At 35.5% G+C, this 19,142-nt stretch overlaps 1 protein-coding gene across 4 annotated transcripts in view; it reads left to right on the top strand.

The window, feature by feature from the left end:
- GRIK2 (glutamate ionotropic receptor kainate type subunit 2) overlaps window positions 1–19,142 on the top strand; it is a 654,115-nt gene that overhangs the window by 270,694 nt on the left and 364,279 nt on the right. For all 4 annotated transcript variants that reach the window (XM_058566570.1, XM_058566566.1, XM_058566567.1 and 1 more), the window contains exons 4-6: window positions 739–920; window positions 7,996–8,049; window positions 11,262–11,435. In XM_058566570.1, the coding sequence (XP_058422553.1) occupies window positions 739–920; window positions 7,996–8,049; window positions 11,262–11,435 (410 nt within the window). The remainder of the gene's footprint in view (window positions 1–738; window positions 921–7,995; window positions 8,050–11,261; window positions 11,436–19,142) is intronic.

Below are 19,142 nucleotides of genomic sequence, written 5' to 3'. Positions count from 1 at the left end.
GTCTGTGGTTATATTTATTTCTAAAGTTAATATTATACATAGAAAACAATACAAAAGAAAGTTAGTTTTATTTCTTAAAGTAATTTAATGATGGCTCAGGCTACTTAGAGTCTATTTTATTAAGGAAAGTTATTTCACTCTTACATATACACCAAATTACTAAACCATTACTTGTAAACAAAAACAAAAAAATAAGTGACCAGAGTTTCTAACAATAGAGAATAATTATATAAATTATGTCTACCATAAAACATAGTGTTAATTAAGGACAAACTAGAATAATAATCACTGACTTACAACGACCTATAAGACATTGTCACAAAACAACTACTAATGTAAAATACAAAGCAAAACAAAACTATGTATATATGTAAAATGCACAAAAAGTATGGAAGAATCATATTTCAAGCCATCCACAGTGACAGCCCACTGGGAGTAGAATTAGGGTACAGAGGGAGACTATTTTATTCTATATGCTCTTATATATTTAAATTATTTACATTAACTTGTAGCCATGTATATCTTTCATAATTTGAAAAATATCTTATGGAATTTGAGAAGTGATTATTTCCACAAAATAATGGGATCTTGAGTTCTGAAGTGGGAATTTCAATGGTCACACCAGGAAATACACATATGCGTGGTAAAGAAAATCAGACATTGTAATGAGTATGTTTTGTGGTTCTATGACCCACTTTGGTTTTTCTCTAATATTATTTTTTTTCTTTTTCATTAAAGGTCTCATTCGCTTGCAAGAGCTCATCAAAGCTCCATCAAGGTACAATCTTCGACTTAAAATCCGTCAACTGCCTGCTGATACAAAGGATGCAAAACCCTTACTGAAAGAAATGAAAAGAGGCAAGGAGTTCCATGTAATCTTTGACTGCAGTCATGAAATGGCAGCAGGCATTTTAAAACAGGTAATTTTTAAATTACTTAAATTGTCAGTTTCTTCATTAAATTTTCATTTAAAGTATGGTCTTTTGTTTTTTAAATCAAAGTGTTATTGCTACACAGTCAGTTAAAAAAAGCCAGAGAAATCACCTTGATGTAATTTTCTGATAAAAAGTCTGACAATTGCTTTTAACTAATTGTCTTAAAAGAAAAGTAATGTAAATATTGATTATCTTTAAGACAGATTATTTGAAGTTCTGAGGTTATTTTCAAATGGCTACAATGCTGTTTATTAATGTAGATTGCAATTAATGAGATAGATATTTATGTTTTGTACTGAAATGAAGGAAAAAATAAGAGTTGATTTGCAGCTCAACTATTACAATCAACCAGTAAGAAAAAGAGAAAAAAGATATGCTATTCAGCAGGCATCTACTGTGAGATGCCTTACACATTTAATCTTATTTGATCATCACTGCAACCAAATGAAGTAGGGACGATCTCCACTTTATAGATGTAGAAATTGAGTCTCAGAAAGATTAAGTAACTTGACCAATGTCCAGCAGCAAGGAAATACCAGAGGGATTCATGTCCCACCTAGTGATGTTAAGAAGTATTCATTCCAGAATAAAGCATTGCCCACCTAGAAAGATAATACTAAATCAGCCAAATGAAACAATTCATAGCAGTAAAACCTCTTAATATAACTTCAATACTATTCAGACCTAACAGCATACTGGAAAACAGCAATTATTATTAGTTCATATCTTACAGATGAAGGAACTGGTATTGGGGGTTAAATAGCTAGTACAAGCCCATATACTTACCATGTAGTAGAGCCTAGATTTGAACACAAGTCTTTGGACTTCGACTTTTTTTCTTTCTTTTTTTTTTTTGCAAGGAAAGATTCACCCTGAGCTAACATCTGTTGCCAATCTTCCTCTTTTTTTTCCTCCCTGAATCCCCAGTACATGGTTTTATATGTTAGTTGTAAGTCATTCTAGTTCTTCTATGTGAGCTGCCACCATGGCATGGCAACTGACAGGTGGTGTGGTTCCACAACCGGGAAGCAAACCTGGGCCGCTGAAGCAGTGAACGCTGAACTTTAACCACTAGGCCATCAAGGCTGGCTCTAGATTTCTTTTTTTAAGTTCTTTATACACACTAGCTGACACCACAGTGGCCTGGGCTTAGTCAACTGTCTTGAAACCTCTCATATGTAGGATAAAATATCTCTATTAGAAAGTTATACAGATTCAGATGTCAAATTACATCCCACAAAATGTAACTACCATCAGTAAATGCCTGTTATAACATGGTTAGTTTATTAAGCAGATGTTTGTCCAATGTTGCAATATGAATGTTTGTTTCGCTACAGTAACATATTTAAGTGGATTTGGAAAATTGCTCTAATATTATATTTGGGTAATAAAGGATATGAAGGTTTTTTTTTTTGATAATGAATACAATGATGCAATAAAGTAAGCACTGAATTCTAGAGTAAGGATTTGTTTTCCATACAATATCCAAACAATTCTTCATCACCTTTAGAATACACAGACCTGGAAAGGAGACCTTTCCCTTATGCCTGGAGTGAGTAGTACTCTACTATTTGTCAGGGACAGAGCTTTGCTCAAAGGCCTTTCTCTAGGCTTCCAACAAGTATGCAAATGATCAGTTGTCTCGTGTCTAGAGTAACTAAGTCTGACGTTTTGCTGAAAGGGGAGAGTACCCATCACCTTTAATACTAGAATCCAGTCTGCCTTTTATTTGATATATCCATTGTTTTATACTTGTTTTCTTATGTATAACCTGCTCTGTTTGCAAAATGAAAACAGAATTAAGATAATTAAAATATATACAACAGAAAAAATTACATAATTTTAACAAGATTGGTAAATGAAAAAATCAGAGCAAAGGTAAAATTAGAATGTGAAAGTCAAGATGAAGTCAGAATAACATTATTACACAGAATGCGTGCTTTTAGATCCTGTAACGCTGGCAGACCACATAGACGCTAATTCTCTTTTTTTTTTAACTTACCTGGTCCTAGAGAGCATTTGTCTCACATTGGGAACTCAGTTATTCTAGAAACTAATTCAAGAAAAAAGCAAATAGCTTCCTTCTAATAAATGTAGTGGTATATTTAATAGCACTCTATTTTATGATTTATGAAATTTTCCTGGGATTCCTCAACATTGGCTAATGATGGAACTCCAAAGAAATGGTATAGGAGTTGGAGAGAAGGCACAGATGGGCTTTCAGCTAGACTGGCTTAATTGGAAAACAAATATTGGGAGTATCCAGAAAAAGGAGTGAATTTATCGGGTTAGTGTGATTTGTTTGCTTGTCTAATGTATTTAGCTAAACTAACTGAGCTTCGACTAAACATTGAGCAACAGTGAATTAGAAGTTTTCCTGGCTGAAAGCTTTAAAAGTGAGTGCAGCTTGGGGCTGCTAGATTTCCTCTGAGGTAAATGGAGGGCACTAAATGGCGTACATGCCTTAAAATAGCAAAAGATTCTACCTCCGCCCAAATTTGTCAAAGATAATCCACTATGGCAAGGCCAAGATGCTCTGCAGTAAAACCTTACAAGGACATTCTATCACAGAGAAAAAATAGTAATCAAGAACTTGAAAGTCTAGATCAGAGAGTATAAAATCAAAATTTTTAACCTGGAAAAATGTAAAAGCAGACGCAAAAACTCCTACAGTGGCAAGAAGTAGAATTAAATTAAGTTGTAAGAAATCTGTATAAAGCCGATCCCTTCAGTTGTGAACTTTGAGCAATACAACTTCTGGATATAACCTGAAGGAGAAACTGCAAATTCTATGCCTAGATCACTTCATGTGTTAATTTGGCATATGGCATTGTTAACATTATGCCAGTTAAATGTTGGGTATTTCTAGTAATATTTTGATTTTGAGTTTTTGGAACAATTAATCTGTGAATTTCCTTCCTGGAAGGGTAACATGGCAGGACCAATTTTCTGTTGTGGTCACTCATATTATTTATTCATAAGATATTAATTTTGTTCTCTTTAATGTGGTTTGAAATGTGCATACAATTCATTCAAAAGCAGTAGCCAGATATAAATGCTGTCATTAAAAGAAGGTCCAGGACAAGTTTTTTTTTTTTTAATCCCACTGGAAATTATTAATTTATCTTTTAGGAGAGTATTCCTGTTGTTCATTTTTGTTAATGTTACAGTGTAGGTACTCAATCAAAAATAACTAACCTTTTCTATTTAGATCCTACATCATAGTCTATAACAGATTCTTGTTTTCAGAATCAAAGGCTGAGGGAAGAAGCCGGCCCCGTGGCTTATTGGTTAAGTGAGTGCGCTCTGCTACTGGCGGCCCGGGTTCAGATCCCAGGTGTGCACCAACGCACTGCTTCTCCGGCCATGCTGAGGTGGCGTCCCACTACAGCAACTAGAAGGATGTGCAACTATGACATACAACTATCTGCTGGGGCCTTGGGGAAAAAAAAAGGAGGAGGATTGGCAATAGATGTTAGCTCAGAGCTGGTCTTCCTCAGCAAAAAAAAAAAAAGAAAAGGCTGAAGGAAGATCAATGAAAGGCACAAACAGTCCTCAGTTATCTCTTAGAGATTTCTTCTCAAGGTGATGAAGAAACCTGTGGCTGGTGCAGAATAGCTGTGTCAGAAGCAAACTGCCCTCCCCACCACCATCTCCTTAATCCCCTCCCACTCCTCCCTCCAAAATACAATTTCCAGGACTGGCCTGAGATGCCCAGGTTTTCAAACTATCAAGGAGGAAACAGGCAAAAATTTTAGAATGTGTAGATCCTAAAATGGATCTATATCTTTGAGAAAAAAATATAGCATTTTATAAAATGGCATAGATTATGCTCCATATCCAAACTCCAAGAGTTAGAGACCTAAAGTTCACTCACTGTCTCAATTTGTTGGCCAATTTATTCATTCTTATTATGTCTTAGTTTCCTCATCTGTAAAATAAGTATAACGATAGGACCTATCTCATAGGGTTTTTATTGAGACTTAAATTGATTAAGATGTGCAATATGCTTGGCGTAGTACCTAACACATTTTAGGCATTATGTAAATGTTATTTATAATTATACATCTTGGGCCGGCCCCATGGCTTAGCGGTTAAGCTTGTGCGCTCCACTGCTCGTGGCCCCCGTTCAGATCCTGGGTGCACACTGAAGCACTGCTTCTCCGGCCATGCTGAGGCCGCGTCTCACATACAGCAGCTAGAAGGATGTGCAGCTATGACATACAACTATCTACTGGGGCTTTGGGGGAAAAAATAAATAAATAAAATTATTAAAAAAATATATATAATTATACATCAATAACTATTTCTTTCAGTTATCTTTGTTCATATTTCTATACCTATTGAGTTGATAAAGTAAAAACTATTGACAAGGATAATGCTGAGCGGTCATTGAGTAATTCTGGAGTTGAGAAATCTTTGGAACATATCCATCGGGAATAATGAAGAGCTTCTACAAAGATCATCTTGTAAATTTTTATTTAGTAAGAGAAATTTTCTCTTATTTTGCGTAAGATGCAATCTTAATCAGAGTGTTATTGGCTCATATAATTTATTCATTCAGGAAATATTATTTGGTAATTTGATTCCTAAGGGTTCTGTATCCAATTCCACAGTGTGTGTGTGTGGAGGGGGGGGTGTTCACCATATCAACATTCTATGCTCTAATACCAGCTGAGTGTCCTATAATTCAACTCAATTCTGACACTATTTACCCAGATATAGCATCGGATCCCACAGATTAAGGGCTCAGTCCCTCAGGACTATCTCCCCTCCCCTCACACCCCACTGTTACTGCACAAAGGGCACAATCTGCTCACTGCGAGACAAAAGCCAATCATCAAGAGGCAAGGTGGTGGCAGAGAGAGGGCATTTTATTACAGCTTGCTAGCAAGAGGGAAGACAGCCAACTATGTCCAAAAGAACCATCCTAAGGGGGCAAAAAATCTTACAGCAGTTATATAGGCTGGTGGGTTACAGGGGAGAGAGTTCAGAATGTTGACCCTCTGGTGTTACAGACTGGGAATCGCCACACTGAATCTTTCAGTTTTCATTGATGGTGGCTATCAGCATAGACTTTCTGTTCAGGGGTTATCACATTCCTAAGGAACTCCAAAGAACAAAGTTATCATCTTATTGCAGCTGGGAGGTACATGCACAAGCAGGGGCCGTAAAATCTGCAGAGCAGTTAGAGCTCCTGGAGGGTGCATATCCAGCTGGATTAGTTAGTCAGAGGTCATTCAAAGTTACAATACGGTTTCTTTTCTACAATATGTCAACATTGTCTTGAGCCGGTATCACCACTTTAGATGTCAATTGCAAATCCAAGTTATCACCTGGCTATAGAGTGGGGGTTCCCAGGAACCCCTCCTTGGGTTTGATTAATTTCCTAGAGCAGCTCACAGAACTCAGAGAAACATTTTACCTGCTAGGTTACTGGTTTATTACGAAAGGATATTACTCAGGAACAGTCACATGGAAGAGATGCATAGGGCAAGGTGTGGGGAGAGGGCGAGGAGCTACCATGCCCTCTCTGAGCATGCCACTCTCCCCACATCTCCACATGTTCACTGAAGGTCTCTGAGTCCTCTCCTTTTGGGCTTTTATGGAGGCTTTATTACATAGGCATGATTGATTAAATCATTTTCCATTGAACTCAATCTCCAGCCTCTTTCCCCTCCCAGGAGGTCAGGGGTGGGGCTGATAGTTCTAACCCTCTAATCACATGGTTTGCTCCCCTGGCAATGAGCCACCCTTCCCCCATCTTTAGGGGATTTCCAAAAGTTACCTCATTAATATAAACTCAGTTATGGTGGAAAGGGGCTTGTTATGAGTAACAAGATGTCCATTTCACCTTTATGGCTCTGAAGCAATTTCATCAACTGAGGACAAGAGACCAAATGTTACAACAAAAGATGCTTCCATCGCTCTTATCAGCTCAGGAAATTCCAAGAGTTTTGGGAACTCTGTGCTGGAAATGGACAAAGACCAAATATATATTTCTTCCTAAATTCCTTTCCTCTGCTCGATTATTGGATACCACCTTTCATTAGTAAATGTTTCTCCCTTTTTAAAAAATACGTTTTACATGTTCCAAAATTTTTCACAAACATCTAACCTGTCTTAATTGAGCAGCTCATGTTATAGAAATACAAGTTTTATTCTAGCTAATTGGTTAATACATTCTTATGAGCATAGAATACACAGGGTATAGCTGGGGCAGCTACTTAGTGAATGTATTTGTGTGGTCAGTAGTTTGTGGACGAGTATTAGGTGCACCTGAGAATACTTGCTTCCTACTAAGAGCTCTTCATTCAGCTCAAAATGCATCATTTTTCAATTATCATCACCAACTGCTATTCATTGATAAACATCTATTTCAAAAGCATTCTCTATTTTCATAGGGGAAATTGACACTTCTTAAGACTGGAAGTTCTAATCCAGAAGTCCTTGTTTTAAAGTGGATAGTCTCAAATTGACGAGGACTGTAGAAGTGTGCAAGAATACATAGTAATTTGTAATTGGTCTATTAAAAATAAAAAGCCTTCCTTTACCTGTGCAGTGGTGATTTACATTTGCTTCATCAATGCTAGGTAAACATCTCACTTTAGCTAAAAAAATTCCTGTTGGCATTGTACTTTGCAACACTTTTTCCCTAAGTGAGAATACTGTTCATCAAATAAAATGGTATTCCTCATTAGGGTATTTGTAGTGGAGACATTACAAATGTAATGAACTAAGATGTGCTAATTTCTGTTTTTTTGTCAAATTTAATCCCTCCTTTAATATGGAAAGCCGTAAGCTTCAAAATTGCAAACATTCAACTAACAGCTTTTCTATCAAGAGAGTTGGTTCAGAAATTCCTTCAGTAGCCGCTAATCTTCTTTAACTATGGGGAAAAGATTTAGTTTGACCCAATTTTAGTGTAACCTGACTGTTATAAGCTGGTTCTTCATTATAATCTACTATTTTGTTCTCACTTGTTGACATAATGTATTTCATATAATGTGTACTTTCAATATTAATATTTTTATATTTATTTTTAATTTTTACCTCTTAGGCATTAGCTATGGGAATGATGACAGAATACTATCATTATATCTTTACCACTCTGGTAAGTAATTTATTAAAATATAAAGATGATGCTCTAAATTTTATTATTATGACTTTTCAGAATGAAAAATTTTTTTTTGAGTGACAAGAAGTAATATAATGACTGGCATTTTTGTAGTTATACTTTATTTTGATAAAACCCAGGAGGAATTATCATCATAGAGAACTAATAATTCTTGATGGGAATCCAATGATTTTGAAATAATATCGTTTCAGATATCAATTCAAAATATTATGTCTTATTTTTATATTGCTTTAGAGGACTTTCAGAGCATAATGGATTTTAAAATTAGTTTGCTGAGAAATCAGTGTTTTAGAAAAGCACAAAACAAACTCTTATGTTGTTATCTCAGCTCTATTTACTTTATGAAAATCAGGTTTATTGAAGCTGCTCTTTTAGTAGATTAAATTTTCTATCCTGTTTTTGCCTATGTTTAGTTGAATTTTTAAAAAGTCAATATTATTTAATTTGCAATTAGCAAATTGAATGTTACCTTTTTTTGTCTTTATATACCCACCGCATAGTTTTTCCTTAATATGCATGAAAATCTGACTTCACCCTTTTATCAAACCTACTTACTCTTAGTTCTATTTCTTTCTCAATACATTATCTTGATTTTCCTTCCTCTGTGAGATAGCTATCTGTCTCTGTCACTAATTCTTTCCTGCTGCAGGGGAGGAAGAACTATTCCTCTACCCTCTAGGTTATTCTGTGTGGTCTAAGAATTAAATTAACATGAGACAAAATAACAGGAGAAAATCAAACAAAGTTTAATAACATGTATACATGGGAGAAACCCAGAAAAACTGGGTAACTCACTGAAATGGCCAAAGCCACCACCTTAAATACCATCTTTAGCTCAAGATAAAGGAGGATGCTGAGGGTGGTGGTTTGGGACTTCAAAGAGGAGGAAGACAGTTCACGTGAAGATGGAAAAGCAAATATTTGATGAACAAAGGTTTGCCATACCTTACAAAAACAATGGAACACGGGGAGAACTTTGATTAGATGGGCCTTGTTAGGTTCCTCCCTGTTCATCACACCTAGTTCCTATTATACTATAGTTATCTTATGGTATTAGCTACTTCCTGGGACAGACTTTCTATCTTAAATTCTTTTAGGCAGTTAGGGGTAAGGCCAAAGTTTCTTTCTGAGTCTTTTGTTCTTAAAAATAATCAAGCCAAACAGATACATTTTGGGGTGGCAAATTCTGATCCCCCACACTGCCTTTCCCCAAAATATGAGAATATCTCCAAGTTTAGGCCTCCATCCTATTTTCTTTTTTTCTCTTTGATTATTTTCTTCAGAAATGGTATGTATTTAGAGCTTCAATTATTACTTCTGTTCAAATGAGATCTAAATGCCCATTTGTAATATTCCTGAATTGTTGTATATTGCTACATTGCAGAACAATTCTACTTGTTGTGGCATTAAGATAATTTCAAATTATTTAAACCTTGATGTATTGTCCTCTAAATGTGTAGACCCGTCTTCTGATTTCCTTCAAAACTTCCATTGTCTCTGACTCCTGTATCACCAACAAAATTCTACTGATTTTTCCTTCACGGCGTCTCTAGCATACATCTTCTCCAAAAGTCTTCCAATTGGTATCCTGGCTTTTATGAGTCTGGCAGCTACCAGATCAAATTACTAAAATTTAGTTGATCACCATGGCTTCCTGTAATAATAACTCTCCTCCAACTGAAATTCTTCATGCAGCAGGTTGTATTTTACCGGTAAATACTGGGTCAACTCTGCTGTATCTCTATACCACTTCCCACCAGGCAACTTTTTGCAGCCTGTAAGAAACTTAGGGATAGGCTGGTGGAGAGGGAGTGGAAGCCTTCACTCATCAGCAAATTATATTTCAAATCTGTTGCAACTCATTTCTACCAAAATCATAAGATTTTAGGGAAATCAAAAGTATCTCAATAAGGGAAAAATGAAAAAACTAGTTTAGGGTATATAGAACTCATTAGCCTGTAAATGAAGGCCTTTTTTAGTTTGATTCTAACTTGACTTTATATGTTTTCTAATTTTTGTGTCTCTACTGTCACTTTGAATGGCCTCCTTTTTCCTTTTGCCTATCAAAAGACTGGCCATTCTTTAGTGGCAGCCCAAATCCCATCTGCTTTATGAAGTTGTTTCTGACTATAAAAATTAAAAGGCATCTGTCTTGCTTCTGATACCCTGCACTTATCACTTCTACTCTTTTACCTCTTAGCATATATTGCAATACATTATTTATTTACCCCTTGAATATATATATATTTTTTCTTGTATTTTTGTATGTCTTGTATTTTTCACAGCACAGAGCACATCTCAGACCAATGTCAGCTGCTCTCCATTGAACTGCATTCCTGTTATCTAGCCTGTGTAGCTGTATGAATCCAAGGCATGCTGAGCACTGGACCAATGGCGTTAATCTTGCCCTGGTTCTCAATGTTGTCTGTAAGATCTCAGGACTAGCCAATGCCAGCTCGAAAGAGGGCAAAAGTCCCACATGCTATATGTTCTCATAGTGACCTCCAGCTCATCTGATAATTTTGGTCTCCTATTTCCTGAGAAAACTAAAGGGCAAAGCCAGAGCCTTCGCTGTATACAGACTGGAAAGGGCCACCAAATCTAAAGAGTTCCTTATGGTGAAGTTGCTGAACAGGGTATAGGACAAAGGAATTGCAAGAGTTCTGCAACCAAAGAGGCCAGGCTTGTTACCCTTTTTTTATCAGCTTTGATATCATTTTCATTAGTTGGAAGTCATATTTCATGGCCTGTTTCTTAAAAAAAAAAAAGACAACACCAAAACCAAAAAATGACAATAACCAGTCAAGGAAGCAGGGCATAAAAAAATACTTATAGTGGGTGAAAAGTAGAATATTAATGCATAAAATTTAAGATCAAGCTATCCTTAACATGGAGAAGAAAGCTTATCCATATCTCATCTTAAAGGTAGGTTGTAGAAACGCCAGTTGTTCCAATGGTGGAATTAGAGTATGATATATACATACGTGTTTATGTAGAGTATGCATACATTTGCATTGGCAAAGCATGAGGATAGTCTATTTGAATCTTGGTGATTTGTGATGTTTAACATCACTTGAGACACAGTGGTGTTAACTATTCTAAGGGAAGCAAGAATAAATGACTATTTCAATTATACATGCCTGTGAATGTGCTGTGTTGATAATAGCACAAAGAAACTTGTCTTTCAGGACCTCTTCGCACTTGATGTAGAACCCTACCGATACAGTGGCGTTAACATGACAGGGTTCAGAATATTAAATACAGAAAATACACAAGTCTCCTCCATCATTGAGAAGTGGTCAATGGAAAGGTTGCAAGCGCCTCCAAAACCCGATTCAGGTTTGCTGGATGGATTTATGACGGTATGAATACCCACTTAAAGATTGGTTTGTGTGTTTCTAAGCAATATTACATAAATTATTAAATCTTCTGGATCCAAACTTTGGTTTAATTGTTTGCTATTAAAGACTAGATATCAGAGCTACTATTGCAGATAATTCTATTAATTATTTTCTAAATCAATTTTATATGGCAAATTTATACTTTTATTCAAGTATCTCAAAAGGCATTACACCTATCATTAGTATACTATAATGTAGAGATTTCTCTAAAATTAATAGTGCCACATATAGGATAAATTGAAGACTGAAAAGAAGACATCAATCTGATAGTTAGCTTTCTGATCTTAACTACTGATATATGATTACTCTTCATCATGTCAGTTTCTGATATCGGATGTCGTATGGATGACTTATATCACACAAAAATCTCCCTTGAGCTTACTCACTCTTTAAGGCTCAAGACTGTCATTTTCAAGTCCTAGTTTAAACCTAGAAATTGGATTAATGCATAAATTGTGAAAGAAGGGTACATTCTTACATAACTTTAGTTTTTTATACCAGTGCTGCCAATAAAAATCTAATGCAAGACACATTTATAATTTAAAATTTTCTAATAGCTATTTTAAAAAACACACACAAAAACAGTTAAAAATCAGTTATTAATTTATTTTATTGAATCATTATATCAAGAATACTATTATTTAAACAGGTAATCAATATAAAAATTATGACTGAGTTATTTTACTTTTTTTTCTACTAAGTGTTTGAAAGTGGGTGTGTGTTTGACATCACACATATTAATTCAGAGTAGTCACATTTCAAGTACTCAATAGCCAAATGCAGCTGCTGGCTACCTCATAGGGCTGGGTAAGTTTATACTACACTATTTAAACGTATTATAAGTGCCTGATATATTCTCATTAAGTCTATTTTCTATAGACCAAATTATTGCTATAATTTAGGAAATACCTCAGCACTTTGGCAATATTTACATTTCCTAGGTCATTATTACCTGCTTTTGTTGAGCATCAATCTAAATGGGAACTTTATAAGCATAAACATCCTCTAGTTTGATCTGTGGAAAAGCTTTTTCTATTATGATTGTAATTTTTCCATTAATTGCTTCAATGGGGTTCAAAGTATGTTTTTAGTGTTGTAGCAAAATAATGGGAAAATTTAATTATTTTTTCCCTTAAAAGAAGATTTAGTAAAACAAACTGAGTGTCTTAATAGAGACTTTGAAGAAATCATGGTTACCCTCAAGGCACCAACCTTCTGATGGAAAAAAAAGGCATTTGTTTTCTTTTAGTGAGAAAAATAACCTACTGGAATTTGAAAATGTCATATCCACATTAATTTTTTAAAGAAATAATATGAGGAGAATTTTACTCCTTTGCATAGAAAGAGATGGTTGACTAGTTCTAGTATTTTGGTTTTAACCTAAAATATGTTTGAGAAACTTTATTGGGAGGAATATATCTAAATAACTTCAAAAAGAAGATACTTTTCCTCTAAAGCTCATTCAGATTAAAGATAAAATACAACCTAGAAAACAATTACAAATATTATACTCTATTCCCAGTTTGAAGACGGTGAATCAAACTTCTGGAACTTGATAAGACAATGTTACTTTAAAAAATTAAAATGTATACTATCCTTTACATTGTCATTTTAGTCATGTATATATTGTTTCCGTAATGCTTTCTAGCTCTTGTTTTTACTGTTCTTTAATTTCAGGATGGATATCTTATTTGTTATTCAAAAATATTATTGAATGGATTTAGGAAAAGTAAATGAATAGGCATCATGACAGTCTTAGTACTTTTATACTCTAAGACTTCCATTGATATGTCCAAGGATTAGTGTGTCTCTTTATATATTAGAATCACAGAAATTATCCAACTCTGCTTGGGTACTCTGTATTTCTGTATGATTCCCTGAATGACTCTACGTGTCATCCCCTGTAACTTATGGAGACTGTTGAAAGACAGATAAATACAAAGGAAGATATATTAATTTCTTATCCAGGGAGCTAGGGGCTCTTGGAGAGAATTAGCCTTCAGAAGATGGAACAAAAAGACAGGGTGTTAGGAGAAATACAAGTTTGGGTTCTTTCTTTCTAGCCATGATTCCATTCCTCCTCAATTCTGCCCTTCTTCTGAACTGGCAGGTGATTTAGTGGGAGTGGATAAATGATAGAAAGAAAAAATGCACTGATGAGGAAAATTAACCTATTTATTGAAAATTCTGGGCATTGTGTATAGACCATAGATTTTGAAATTTTTAGAAGAATCTTTAATACCAGCACTCTTCTCTTTGGTATAGTCATGAAATGATTTTCAAGTGAACATCTTAAATAAGAAAAAATTGAAAGTTTTCACATATAAGAGATAATTGCCCCTTCATTTATATACTTTTGAGTTACTGTAAGCTATAAAGATGTCACCAGAAAACTTACATAAGAACATTTTTAAAATGAATGGGCTAAAGATAAATTTACTTGTATGAGCACTTTTTGAATAATATTTCTTATCTAAAAATGTGTACTGGCTATTTATTTTATTATATTTATAGAGCATGGAACATAAAATATTTTGGAAGTAGACATAAAGTTTGCTATGAACATAAAAATTTCTTCCAAAATGGATGCAGATGGATTATTTTATTTTACAATTTCCCTTTTGGAAAATTGATAATGTCTTTTAAAATCTTTTCATTATATAACATTATATAATGAAATAAAAGATTATATGTAAACTATTTTATCATATACCATTAATTTTTAATTATAAAATAGTGCATGATTATTATAAAAATGAAACCAATATGAAATCTGTATAAAAATATTGGTATATTTATGCCTTGCATGAGTATTCCTTTTCTTTTCCATTTAAGATTATATTGTAAGCATTTTCACAGTCATTAAATGTTTAGGAAAAGAAATTAATAGGCTATTTCCACCATGAATGGAGTCAGGGAGTTAAGAGGATTCTAGTTATAAAAGAAGAGAATTATAGCCTGATGTTGTGGCATTGGCAACATTCCCTTCAGTCAATTCGTGAGATCTCAGTGTTTATACAACTCTTGTTCTTTTTTCTCTCCATGGTCCTGTAAGGAAATGGGACTATCAGCAATGTCCCCAGTGCTTGGACCAAGGCCTATTATTATCAGTATCATAGCCATTTGTCATTTTGTAAGATCATAGTGCTTAGACTTTCACATTCTCTCTTCATGTTTGAGCTATAAAAGGAAACAATGAATTGGATTCATAAGAATTCTTCTGATTGAGTTAGCACTTAATTGGCTCCTAGGTTAAGTGTTTGTCAGCTAAATGACTATTGAATATAAGACCATTTCTCCTGTAGCTGTAGTTTATTCTTCTATGGTCTAGGGTCATCATATTAAAGATAGTAATGTTAGTAGCTCAGTAAAATTTTTATCTTCATTTGGTATAAACCCAACCAAGGAACCAAGTCACATATTACATGCAAACCTGATCTAGTCAAGGATGAAGGAAGAAAGGAAGCCCAACCCTCTTCCTTCACACAAGAGGGTTGATGTCACCTTTCTTGCACTTTCCCCTATGCCCACACACTGCCGTCCAGTTAGTGCTCTAAACTCCTCTCCAGACGTGAGCTCTTATTATAAATCCCATTCTCTACTGTGCATTCTCTATGAAATAGTCACGTATTTCCATACTGTTGGGGGTGGAAACCCCTTCAGTGAGCATTATACCTGTCCTTTGCTGCATGATCAGATAACATCTCTCCCAGTCTTCTGACCAGGCATCTGCCTTTCCCAAGCACAGTTATAGGAACAGGAATTCACTTTTTTTTTAATCCATCAGAGCTTGATGATGGTTATATTTATTATTTATTTACTGAGTTTGCAGCAATCTCATTTCTAGAGAATGAAATCAAGTACAAATACCTCAGAGTAAATTTTAAACAGTCTAGGTTTATCCTAGAAATCCTTCCCAGTGCTCCCATTATGTCTTTGCATATTAATACTAATGTACATGTAATCCATTCAGTAGTTTAAAAATACCATTTTTTCTTGTGTTGATATATAATACCACACATATTTCTTGATAATGTAAATTTGCAACACAAATCAATAATGACTGTGTTGGTTGGCTATATCATTGGGTTACTATAGAGAGGTTACCGTTTCGGAAATTTAAACTCTGGATACCAACTGTTCTCTCCATTTCCTTTCTCCTCTTTTCACATCCAACAGTCATAAAACACTGTCAAATCTCCTGTATCAATATCTTTCTCAAGTTCATTCTTCTTTTCACCCTAGAGCTACACCTTAGTTAAGGACCCAGTGGTCTCTCCCCTGGCTGTTGGAATAGTCTCCTCACTGAAGTCTCTCCCACTCCTAACAACTCTCTCCTACACTTACCTTCTTTCTAATGTGATCTTACCAGAACATTGCTCATGACTCTTTGTCATTTACTAGATGAAACTTAATCTCATTCGCCAAGCCTTCAAGGCACTCCGTGATCTGGCTCCTGCTACTTGCCCAGCCTCATGTTTGCCTACTCCCTGCTCCACCAAGTCACCCATCTCACCCATGATGTGTCAGCAGTGCTCATGTGCCTCCCATTTCAGCACAGGACATTTCTTGTCTGAACCACCTACCCGTATTTGAATGCATGGCTTATTCCTACTCATTCTTTCATTTTCAGGTCATATATTACCTTTTCTGTGATTTTGCCTGAGTGCTTCTTCATTTATGCACTTTATGTTTAACCTCAGGTTGAAATTTAACTCTGGGTGTGGAACTCTGGTTTTCACACCCCTTTCTCAATAGATTGTAAGCTCTGGCAAGGCCACAATTTGGTTTCGTCATCCTTGAAGCCCATGTACCTAATTCAGTGCCTGGTGTAAAGTAGGTGCTCGTAATGAAGGAGGGACTGCCTGATTGAATAAATGTGTGTGTTAATTTATTTTAATCCTATTATGCCTATGTTCTAATCACTAAGTCCTCTCATTTCCCCAAATATATTCTGGAGAGCTTTTTTTATTTACCTACTTGCACTTTATTATCAAGATATCTAATCATTTAGAAAATGCAATTACGCTAGTCTCAATTATTTGTTAGAAAAATACTTTAAAAGGCAAAAGCTTAGAAATGCTTTTAATTTACTTTTTTTTGTGAGGAATATCAGCCCTGAGCTAACATCCACGCTAATCCTCCTCTTTTTGCTGAGGAAGACTGGCTCTGAGCTAACATCTATTGCCAATCCTCCTCTTCTTTTTCCCCAAAGCCCCAGTAGATAGTTGTATGTCATAGTTGCACATCCTGCTAGTTGCTGTACATGGGACACGGCCTCAGCGTGGCCGGAGAAGCGGTGCGTCGGTGCGCGCCCAGGATCCGAACCCAGGCCGCCAGTAGCGGAGCACGCGCACTTAACCGCTAAGCCACGGGGCCGGCCCCGGAAATGCTTTTAAATAAATAGTGAAAGTTTAGTGAGTTAGAAGATCTCATTCTGGGCCGGCCCCGTGGCTTGGCGGTTAAATGCACCCGCTCCACTGCTGGTGGCCGGGGTTCGGATCCCGGGCGTGCAACGTCGTACCGCTTCTCCAGCCATGCTGAGGCCGCATCCCACATACAGCAACTAGAAGGATGTGCAACTATGACACACAACTATCTACTGGGGCTTTGGGGGGGAAAAATAAATAAATAAATAAAATTATAAAAAAAAAAAAAAAAAAGAAGATCTCATTCTCTTTTGCACAGGAAGGGAGAATGTTTATAAGAGAGGTGAATCTTTGTGTGTTTAAGTTCCAATGTTCCCCTGACAACTATTTCTTTATAGCAACAAACCACAGCCCAGAAATTTTATTTCTCTCCTCATTTGGTTAACTGAGCTTAAAAGATCAATGTCTTGTATACACAATTCACACTAGGGAGTTAGCTCATGTACTAAGGGGACATAAGTGATCACTCTGTTACTGTACAAAGATTTACCTTTAGAGGAGTCAATGAAAATAGAACCATGGAGAAATAAGTTATGACCAGGCAGGCTTTCATTTACTACTAGAACTACAAGCCTACCTTTGCTGTTGTCTGCTGTCTTAATTAGCTATAACTATTTTCTTCAATTCAGTTGAAATGAGAACAAAGATAAGACTTTGCCAGACAGTGGATGAAACTAACTTGCCATTTTTTAATCAATAAAGGCATTTTGAAAAAGTTGGTTTTATCTCATATTCCACTAAAACACCAAAAGAAAAATATAAACAGTAGCAAAATAATGAATTAATTATCCTTCTTTGATCAATTTTAATTGTGTGTATGTTGTACACAACACCCAGGATTTGATCCCAGGCACTCAGGATTTCGTGATGAGGACAATATCTTTATTTCCTTACAGAACTTGGGGAATTGATGAAGTTAGAAGACAGTTAATATCTTACTGATCACGTCTCACATCTTTGTTGGTAAAAATATCATATGCAAACTTTGATTATTGACTTCTTTTCAATTTTGTATTTCTTTGATCTAGTTTCCTAAGTCCTCCTTCAAATTCTTGTTGAAATTTCTTGCTTTCCATGCTATTTTGTGATATAGCAAGAGACAGACATATTAACTAGACGTTTTACATAACCCTTTAGTATTTTGCTGAAAAATGTGTAACATTTCACAAAATCTATTAATCTAACTGCTAGTTTTATTCTTGTCTTTACCACAGAAGAAATATTTCGGGATCTATATTATAATCAAATATGGAAGAAATATTTGTATAAGATATTTCAGAGTATGTAATGAAGTCATAAGCACAACATTCATTACATTTGTGTATGATTGATTTAATGAATAGTAAAACGACATGGAGTATGTGGCACAAATAACAGAATGGCACTATATTTCTTCATTTTTAATACCTATTAATCTTCCGTGATGTACTAATCTGCAAGTTAAATCTGAATATAAATAAAGATAACCTAACAATGTCTATTGTTTCATTAACATAGAGTATTCCATTTACTTGCCTTTACTCATTGGCAGATTAAATAATCAGCATTTATCTAAAGCTGATAAAGAGATAGAATTTCTGTTTTAAGTAATTGTTCCTTACATGAAAAATGGCAGTTGCAACGAAGCATTTCTTTCATAGTCATGTTATTTTTTAGGTCAATTTTTAAACTTTTCAGTTGGAAAAAGTAAAGTGGAATCAAGGGTATTTTCTGCCTGAAAAACAAAATTTATCTTCAAAGCGTTGATCTAAGATTGTGCAATACAAACTAGTAAAGGATAAATACATTTCTGCTCACATTTTCCTTAGCTTCTTGTTTTATGTTTAACATCTATTTAGTTACATATGGATATAACCAATCACAGACGGTATGAGGAAGACTAGCGAGGCAGAAATCTGCGGTATTCAGGAAGGATGGTCTCTCGAGGGATAGTCAATGACAAGTACACTGGGAGAAGGTGATGGCCAATGCCCTGACAAGAGGGCTAAGTCCAACATTGCAGTCTGGGAACTGGCAATGTTCTGAAATTTAGGACTCCACATCAGAACTGGGCATCAAAGTAGAATTGGTAAGAGTAAACAACGAATGTAACCTTGAAAAACCAAAGCACCAAGGGAGCTATAGAGCTAACAAGTCATCAACCTTAGGAAAGCAAGTAAAGGGCACAATATAAAGGGCATACAAGGGGCTGGCCCGGTGGCGCAGTGGTTAAGTGCGCGTGGTCTGCTTCAGCGGCCCG

This window comes from Diceros bicornis, chromosome 23, assembly GCF_020826845.1.
Source record: "Diceros bicornis minor isolate mBicDic1 chromosome 23, mDicBic1.mat.cur, whole genome shotgun sequence".
NCBI lineage: Eukaryota > Metazoa > Chordata > Mammalia > Perissodactyla > Rhinocerotidae > Diceros > Diceros bicornis.
This window is presented reverse-complemented; position numbering and strand designations above follow the sequence as displayed.